This window comes from Scomber scombrus, chromosome 16 (genome assembly GCF_963691925.1).
Source record: "Scomber scombrus chromosome 16, fScoSco1.1, whole genome shotgun sequence".
Taxonomy (NCBI): domain Eukaryota; kingdom Metazoa; phylum Chordata; class Actinopteri; order Scombriformes; family Scombridae; genus Scomber; species Scomber scombrus.
The window spans coordinates 9,345,672-9,355,352 of NC_084985.1; the positions used below are offsets into that span (position 1 = coordinate 9,345,672).

The 9,681-nt window shown below is 41.0% G+C and overlaps 1 protein-coding gene across 1 annotated transcript; it reads right to left on the reverse strand.

Annotated features, from left to right (window-relative positions):
* Positions 1-214: 214 nt before the first annotated feature.
* On the reverse strand, positions 215-9,535 carry ncdn (neurochondrin). Its single transcript, XM_062435943.1, has 8 exons — positions 9,495-9,535; positions 9,054-9,277; positions 6,749-7,814; positions 5,767-5,936; positions 4,957-5,195; positions 3,229-3,444; positions 2,998-3,140; positions 215-1,455 (listed from the first exon to the last, which is right to left on the reverse strand). The coding sequence occupies exons 2-8, from the start codon at positions 9,267-9,269 to the stop codon at positions 1,034-1,036; spliced, it is 2,472 nt and encodes an 823-aa protein (XP_062291927.1). The 5' UTR covers positions 9,270-9,277; positions 9,495-9,535; the 3' UTR covers positions 215-1,033.
* Positions 9,536-9,681: the final 146 nt, after the last annotated feature.

The following is a 9,681-nucleotide window of genomic DNA, read 5'->3' on the forward strand; positions in this document are numbered from 1 at the left end:
CAGCCACCAATATAAGAAGTCTTTCATTTTTAAAAACAGCTTTCTTTAAATGTACAGTAAAAAAAAAAGGCTTGAAAACAACACATTTCTGATTTAAAACGAATATTACATGTAATATCTTGTTGGTAAAAGATTAGAAAACGTTTAATAAAGAAGATATTTTTATTGTTACTCATTGCAATTAGTGTATTTCAGGCTACATACCCATAGTTAGAAAACAAAACTGGCTGAAAATCGTCCTTTTGTGTGTTTTTATGTTGCACTCATTCATTAAAACGACCAACTCAGTTATGTTAGGATCCGCCAGAAGAAATACAAAATCGAGGTTTATATTTAGAGACATTGACCGGATAGAAATGTCTCCAAATATACAGAAATGTGGCCAAATGAAGGGAAGTGAGTGTCTCAGTTTATCAAGAACTTCAGCACAGAGAAAGTCTCAGTGCGCCATCTTGTGGTAACTGAGAGAAAACTAAAAAATGTTTTATTGGGTGCAGATTTTCATTTGTTTACTCTGCTGTTCAGCTGGTTGATGGTATAAAAAAAAAAAAAAAAAAAAAAAAAAGAGAAAAAAGGATTAAAGAAAGAAAAACAAGCTAAATTGGTGACAAATCTTACTGTTCTCTAATAAAATAATTCTTTATTAAATGCGTTAACATTTCAACATTCACTGAAAAGATGCAGGTGGAGATCATTGCTGACACTTTCATGCAAAATAGAGAAGACTAACATGGTTATCAGAGCTCATTTACACTGAATTAGAAGGAAAATATGACACATAAACACTCCTCTTTTCTATGAAATCCTTCTACAACCATCACTAGACCTGCAGGACTAATCTGAAGGGGTTTTTTGATCTCAGTACAAGACCGCTCAGCACAAAAAGGTAACACATGATCCATATCGGAGTGGTGAAAATAATAAAGTTTGGCTCCAGTAATTAGTTGTGCTTTTTTATTTTTTTTATTTTCTAAGTGCGACTTCATTTTCAACTCCAGGTCAGAGTTCAGTGTCTGTTTGCAGCAGTTTGGTCTCACTTCACTCCCACCAGCTTCTTCAGGTTCCTCATGCAGCTCAGAGCTCCTTTATCGCTTCTCGTCACCGTGTCTCCGATCTCCTGCTTGCAGTGGATGCACTGGTTCGCCATGGCGCACAGGGCTTCTTCTAGCACCTCCTGTGTTTGCTGGTCTGGTAGTGCGCTACACTGAGCCAGCATAGCGAGGGTGTGTTTGAGCCAACCTTCCTCTCTGACCAGCGTGGTGATCCAGGGCTGGGCTCGGACGCAGCCTCCCAGAGCCTGTAAACTCAACCTCCAGAGCTCCGCGGCCTCGTCCCAGCTCTCCTTCCAGCTGACGCTCACCTTCACCGGTCCGGGGCTGGAGCCGGAGTCCAGGGCGCCGCGGAGGAAGCGGAGAGCGGAGGAGAAGAACCGCCTCTGACCGGCTTCTGCTGAGCCTGGAGACAAAAGAGAATAATTGTAGAGTGCAAGAATTTTTAGCTTTGAGCTGATGACCCAGATTTAATATTTTTGAAGTAATGTTCTAGTTTAAAATGTATAAAGCACAAAGAAAGGAAAAAAAAATCACTAGAGGTAAAAATAACTCAAGTGTCCTACTGTAAATGCTAAAAGTGTCCCAACCAAATGTCAAAGAAAAAGAACAACACATTACTTATGTAACAATAACAAAAGCTACATTATGACTTATGTGGCCACTAGGGGGCAGACAAACAAAACCACCAATATAACCTCAGCCTGCATAAAGAAGTTGTTGGACTCTTTTTTTTAATGGCCATTTGATGAATTTAAGTCTAATATTCAGTCATCTTTCAGCTCTGTTTTTGTGTTACCATCTCCTGAGTGAAATATCTTGTTCTTAGCATCTCAGTTTTTCCTTCTTCTCCTATCAACTGTGTGTGTGTGTGTGTGTGTGTGTGTGTGTGTGTGTGTGTGTGTGTGTGTGTGTGTGTGTGTGTGTGTGTGTGTGTGTGTGTGTGTGTGTGTGTGTGTGTGTGTGTCTGTGTATCTGCTGATCTAGGAGGTGATCTGCTGCATGCAATTTATCTTACAAAGATAAATAAAGTTGTATTGAAATAACCTGCTTGTTATTTGGAGCTGTACAGGTAGCACACAGTGGGAATATCAGAGTTTGTTTTAAGCATACGGACCAGCTCAGACCATAGAGTGGATATGTGAAAACAATGAGCTACAAGAGACCGAAAAGAAAGGAACTGTAGAAATGCAGAGTTGATGATATCTCCCTGTGATTTGTTCCTTTCACATCACTGAGAGTATTTTGATTCACTGCTAAATAAAATAATTGATTTAAAGATACCAGAGAATCCGTATCTTGTGTACACAGCCGAGAGCCTGCATGCTCTGCATTCCCATGGGTATTTTTTAAAATAGAAATCATAGTAGGAAAAGCAACGGTGTCACTAATAGGTCACCAACAAAGTTCTTGCACTCCAGAAAATCTTGTCAGGAGGTGTGTTGGATCCTAAACTGTGACTGTGAAAAGATAAAAAAAATCCTGCACACTGTCTATCACTTGTACTCACTTTATGAGGTTTTGGTCCTCAGACTTTGTTCATGTTTAATGCACATGTGGGATTTTGTTTATCCTTTCAAAAGGTCTAACTAATGGCTGGACTCCATTTGCCAGTCCCACAGCTTAAGTATGACACATGCTGACTCTCTTGTTTGATTTAGTGGGTCATCAAAATGAAATGGAGCCATTATAAATACTGTTAGCTCCACTGTGTGTGCTGTGACAGAAGTCAGTTACACAAACACTGTCACTTGAAGCTGTATCAATACCACGGAAGAGAAACACAAATACCACAAGATAACATAACACTAAAACAACACTGAAGGTTTCCTGTGTACTGTAGAAATACTGTATAACTGTATTAATCTTGTGACATGATGGTGATATCACATAATGTATTTACACGCCGTAGTACCAAGTGTGTGAATAACCAAAAAAACCCTTTCACCTGAAGGAGCTGATTTAAGTCGGCCCATCATTAGTCCCAAAGTGCAGTAATTTGCTGCTAGGACCAGGAGGCGAGGTTTATGCACCAAGACAGGAAGCATTTCACTCAGAAGTGTTTCCAGAGTCCTGAAACATGGGTCCTTCCTGGAAAACAAACAAGAGAGTTTGAATTTGCACTTTGAGAAACTGATGCCAACATGAACTCACTGTTCATCAGTTTCCGAGCAGCTACCTGACTCTCTCCGGCTCTGTGACGGTGAAGTTGAGGAGGGCCGAGCACGCCGTCTCCATGCTGGGGTCTCTCACTGACGCCACCCCGCTTTTACCCTTCAGTGAAGTCCAGCTCTGTGACAGAAAGTCCACCAGCAGCGCCGGGGTGTCGAGGGTCAGCAGCACCTTCCTCGGACCTTCCTCCGCTGACAGGTGGCACAGACCTGGGAGGAGATACCTGAGAGAGAGGGAGGAGAGGAGGTGGAAGAGAAGAGTGAAAAAGAAGAAGGGATAACATTGATATTGTCTGTCTTTGTTTCCAACTACCAATCATTTTAATAAATTGTGATTTGTTTGATTAATTGATTTGTTTTGGTGTATAAAACTTCAAAACTGTTTCCTTCAGTCCACATAAATGCCATCACAGGTCCAAAGCAAAGTCCAAAATCCAAAGATAATACATTTTCTCTAATGTAAGACAAGTAAAGGTAGAAAATTCTCAAATATGAGAACCTAAAACCATTTTTCCGATCATTTTTGCTTAAAAAAAAAAGAACCTAAACAACTGAATAGTTACCAAATTGCTGCAGATTAATATTCTATCTCAATAAATAAAGACAATTTATCAAAACAGTAGAAAATATATAGTCAGAAATCACACATTTCTATCAAGGTACACTACCTGGTAAACAGGTTGTGTAGTTGTGTGGTTACAGTTAAATACCGCTCCTAATACAAATCAAAGCTAAACAGAGATGATCTTACAGCATGAAGGAGTGTAAGGATAAGAACACGTCATGCATAGTTCATGAATGACTGTGCTCATAAGACGTATATACAAACAGAACAGGACATACAAGTAAAGACTAAGACAACAAAAGGGCGCGATAAACTAGAAATACCACCTAACGGTCGTATGTCTCCACCAACCAGTCAGGCTGCAGTTTACATCCACATCTGTCTGGACTCATAATATTTGTAAGATTTTAACAAAAAGGTGTTAGGTGTATTTTTTGGTGAAATGAAAGTTATCACTGTATTGACATGTATGATTCCTGTGAGAAACACTTCACTTAGAGACTATTTGGATATAAAAATGTCATCACTTCATCATTTTACCCTATTAGACACCTGTGTCAACTTAGACATAATTAGCACATAAATTCTTGAGTTGTGGCCAAAAACCCATTTTGTGAGGTCACCAAAATCTAATCATATCAATCATATAGGAAGCACTCTTCAATTACGCACCAAAATTATGAAGTAGTCTACCCACAGCTATAAGAGATGTGAGCTCTGTGAACATTTTTAAATGAAAGCTGAAAACATATCTATTTAATTTGGCTTTAAAATAATGACATTCTAACTTATTTTTACTGAATGTCTTTTTTTTAAAAAACATTTTACTATTTTTAAAATTCTGTTTATTTGCTGTTGCTTTATTGTATTTGAATTATTAATATTAATATTAATTTATTCATGATTGGATGTGTGTGGATATTCAAAGAAATTCCCTATGGGTGTTCCTGAGTTATCACGTGCATGAGAATGGGATGGATGTATGGATAGACAGACAACCCGAAAACATAATACCTCCGGCCACAACTTTTGCCGGCATGGAGGCAAAGACACATCCACTGTATGTGTGAGAAACTGTTTTAAGCCAAAAAAGTTTAATTTACTTAGAAATAGTGGCACTGACAAAACATAGGATGAGTGATTCCCTCTAATCTATATTGTCCCATTTTACCTCAGAGCTTCTCTGCCCGTCCAGGCCGCTGTCTCCTGGGTGACGGACATGTCGGCCATCCAGTCAGAGAGGCCCTGCTCTTGGCTTTCGCCCTGCAAGTGGCTCCGGGAGTAGCCAATCAGGAACGGCAGCAGTCCGGTCACTTCCTCTTTCAGACAGGACGTCTCCTCGGCCAGCCATGAGCACAGAGAGCGGAATGTGGCAAAAATGAAAGGGTCGCCATAGCGACTTGGATCCACCTTTGGGAAAACAGGAAGAGAGGAAAAGGACTTTTTGTTCTTGTTTTTTTTTAAGAAAAGTGCATGAACTGAACTGAGAAAGTTTGTTTTGCAGAACAAAGAATGTAATCATTAGTGCAGGACCTCAAAATATTGAAAGAGATAAGAAGCAGGAATTTAATTTAATCTAATTAAAGTTGGAAACATAAAACAGTTTTCTGCTCTCTTCCTCTGACTGGTATCACTGTTTTATGTTCAGACTTTGAAAAAAAGAAGAGAAAAGGATTTACATTTTCTATTCTTTAATTGTTTTTGGATTACTTTCCTATTGCTTGATTCCAAATGAGTAAAAGGGAATTTAAAAAAACAAATTATATTATGCTTGTTTTAAGCTAATTAGCTCAAAATACAGACCCCATATGTTTCCTGCAAGCTTCACATTAAAACTATTTCTTATTTACTCAGCATTTTATCCCATACTCTTAATTCCTAAGGGGTGTATACTTTGGCACAGGACTCAGAGGCAACAAGTAGCTCATTTGGAATAAAGAAACCTGATACAGAACAGGAAGCTTAAATCTCGTCCTCTCACCTGCTGCAGGTGGTACATTATAGCAGAGAAGGCCTCCTCCAGCACACCGAGGACCTGCCTGCTCTGCTGCAGACTGAGCGTGGAGATGGAGCTCTGAGCAGGCGTTGCAGTCTGTGTAACGCCCGCACAGCAGGCCTGCTCGATGGCCGCCTCCATGATCCTGTAACAGCCTGAGAAAGAGGAGACGCAGTTTAAATAAAAAGGAGGGAGTTAATTATGTTTAACCGAATAAATAGTTTTACAGCGCTACCTAATTTATGACCCAGTATTGGCGTTATCATTACTCATTAGCTTAAGTTTAAGGCTTCTTGCCTCCTGTGAGCAACACAGAAATGAATTAACATTATTTATTACTAGAGCAATAGACATTAATTACATAACAGCAGTGTGGGCTAGATACTGTTTAATAATGCTCTATTCCAAAGAAGATGGAAATATGAGCTTGATAGTTCATTGTTGATCTTGGAAACAATAATTCAAACAGCACTGATGAAGTGTGCGTTTGTTTTATCTACTGCTGCTGTTTGAAAGGTCATAAATTACTCTTTGAGCTCAGCTTTTACATCATTGTGGATGAGATGTCCTTCAGGTGCTCAAAATCAAGCAGAGTTTGAGCAGATACATTTTCACAGCAGCTCTGAGTTAAGATTGTTTTAATTACATTTTCACCAATCTGTGTTTTAAGATATTTCAAAATGTGGTGCATAGTTCTGTCAGACATCCAGGCCATCACTCAAGCATCAGCTCTTAGGCTTTTTGCGGTGATCTGGATCTTGGATCGCTGCCATTAGATAGTTTTGGTAATCAAGCCATAACATTTATGTTGTAATGAGGTTCTTGTGAGGAGCCAACGCCCACGATTTTAAAGCTGATTGCCAAACAGGATCTGATTCATTGCTTGTCTTCTTTAAACTCAAACCTAGGAGACAAACACTAAACAAACAAACAGTTATGGTGGCTTCATTGTTGGAATTAGAGTTACCTGTAAGTGTGTCCTGCAGCTCTGGGCTCAGATCAGTACCGGGTGGTTCCTCCAAACCCATTCTGACCTCCACACAGGCCCGGTTCACCAGCAAGCAGCAGAATTTAGGTGGTCCCACCATCTCCCACCCATACAAATCCAGCAGACACGCACTGAGGACCAGGATTGGCCTGATCTGCCTCGGCGTCAACTTAGCCTGCATCATCGGCCTCAATTCCACCCACACGCGGCTCACTACTCCCTTCAGCTCTTCTTTCTCTACCTCCACTCCCACTGGGGGGAGAAACTGAACCAACTTGGAACACATATCAAGCTTGTCCTGGTCTTTGGATTGGCAGAAGTCTTTGGAGAGCCTGACCAGCAGACTGAGGAGTACTGCAGGGTGTTTACTCCACGCTTTGTCTTTGGTTTTACCTGCGAGAAGGCAACCAAGCAAGGCAAGCCCCCTCTTGTGGCTGAAGGTTTGGTTTTGTTGCACCGCTTGGCACAGAGCTGGGACTGCACCCCTGCTCAGCAGCTGGTCAGGACCCCTGGGTAAGGCACATACAGCTGTCAGAACCTGATAGCAGTCAGCCGCCATGGCCTCATCCAGCTTGGAGGAGGTCTCTTGAGGGGCTGATGCTCCATTTGCTGCACTGCTATCGTCACCCTTTTGCTTGCTGGTCTCAGTCTCTCTTACTGATTCATCTAAACTGTCTGGATTATTTTCAGGGTTTGAAATATCTGTCAGGTGGACTTCACTATCTGGACTCAGCCCCATCTCTCCAGCTTGGTTCTGTTCCTCCGCTGCTTGTTTCTTCTGGTTCATGGGACCGTTCCCTAAGATGCTGAGCAGAAGTGGGATTGTGGTTAGGAGCTGGGGATGAGCGGCCATGTCTGGATCTGTGCTCAGTGCAGACAATAGAGCCGTGCCCAATGACAGGAGTTCTTGGGGGGGTAAGCCGCAGTTGTCGTTCCCCCTGACCGCTGTCACCAAAAGTCGAGCTGGCAGGTTGAGGCCGACTGCCTCAAAGATGCGCCTCAAGGTGGGTTTGTCTAGTTGGTTCGCTGGACACAAACGAGTGATCTGTGAACAGGGAGAGGAAAATAACGAGCTAGGTCAAAGATAGAGTAGAGAGCACATACACACACACACACGGTGTCTATCCATCTGAGTTTACTTGGGGTAAAGGGTTGGCTCATCCAAAAATAAATAAAGAGAAAAACAAAACAACAAACATATTCTGTCACTTAAATCTTCCTTTATCTAACCATGGTTTGTGTATTATCTGCCCAGATTCTGAGATGTTTTTTTTACCTCCACTCTGACACAGTGTAGGTGAACAGAATTTAATTTGTCATGCAAAAACAAAAAACACTAGAAGAGCACACACATGGTCTCTAGCCTTCTGAGTTTCCCTGGGTTAGAGGGTCGGCCCATCCAAATTACAAAAAACCCCAACAAAACATACTAAAAAACAAACATATTCTGTCACTTACATTTTATTTTATCTATTTATTCGGGTATTATCTGACCAGATTATGAGATGTTTTTTTAACCTCCACCCTGACATAACGTGGGTGGACAGAATTTAATTTGTCGTGCTTAAAGCATCCAACAACAAAAACATCTACAGTGTTCCTGTTATTCTGGATAATCCAAAAAACACAACAGTTTTTATCTGTGCTATTTCCTCAGTGGAGAGTAGTAGCTATGTTTAGAGCAAAGTGAGTGGATTATCAGCCATATTGAAACTCAAAAACCTGGACATAAAATTAAAACTAAAGCATCTGCATGGCTTAATACTACTACAGGTAAGTAAAAAAAAAAAAAATCAGTAGTTTGCTTGCATGTTAATTTCTAATTATTAATGTGGTTATTATTAAAAGTTTGTAGTCCATTTGAATAGTATCTACATGTGGTTAAAATAAACAGAAGCAAAGATATTTAAGTTTATAGTATCCTGGCTGCAATGTTGTTTTTTTACTATTCCAGTTTTGTGCTGGAACATGTAAACATCTATATCTTAGCTTCTGGATTACCCTGTAAGACTGGTGTGTTACAATAGAAATTGAGATGTTGTGACATGTAAACAGCTTATCTAAGTGTCCTGATAATGAGTCCTCTGTAATGTGTGCGGGTGTGTCCTCAATTCACAATATGCAACAGTTAAAGAGACTCTTACCTTTCTTGCATTATACACAGCACTTTGAAAAAACAACAACCCATCCTCCCCTCCTATGTCCCAACCCTCGCATTCCCTTCCCCTCCTTAAATAAACTGTGTGTAATTTGCACCCTAATTTCAAGCAGATTGACGCCTTACCAGCAGGAGTGCAGCTAGTGTTTGACTATCATTTTTAGCGTGTTTGAGAGCATGCAGACATCTCTCCAGCACCTCCGTCTGAGTCTCAGTCAAACCAGCTCCTGCGTCCGTCTCAGAGCCTCCACCTCCACCTTCTCCTCCTCCCTGCTCCTCTTTTCCAGGACCAGGAGGAGACTGGCAGGTCACGACAGGTGTAACTTCGGCGCTGTCAGCCATTGTGATCTCTGTGTAAAACCAAGCAGATAAGCAATAAGAAAGAAGGCTAACTATATGATGAAAAAGGGACTGACTCGAAAATCGTGCCATTGATTAGCTCCGCGTTGTTAGGGGCAACGAGAGAAGCCAAATCAACGGCTTCCAGTTGCTATGTATGAGTCACGGTTAGCAACAAGTCGAGATGTGACATTTTAAATTATAAAAAGGTTTATAAAAACAACTTACTCTTTTTGACAGCCCTCTTAACCTCTCTCAAGACAACTCGTGCGCACCTTCAGGAAGTAAACAGTCAAAATTAAATCCGAAAGAAACCAATGAAAACGGCCCAACAATGTCAGGGAGCCAATAGCAGCGGGGATAGTTGGAAGGCGAAGGCGCCATTTTGCTCCCGTGTTGTAAAGTCGGAGACGCG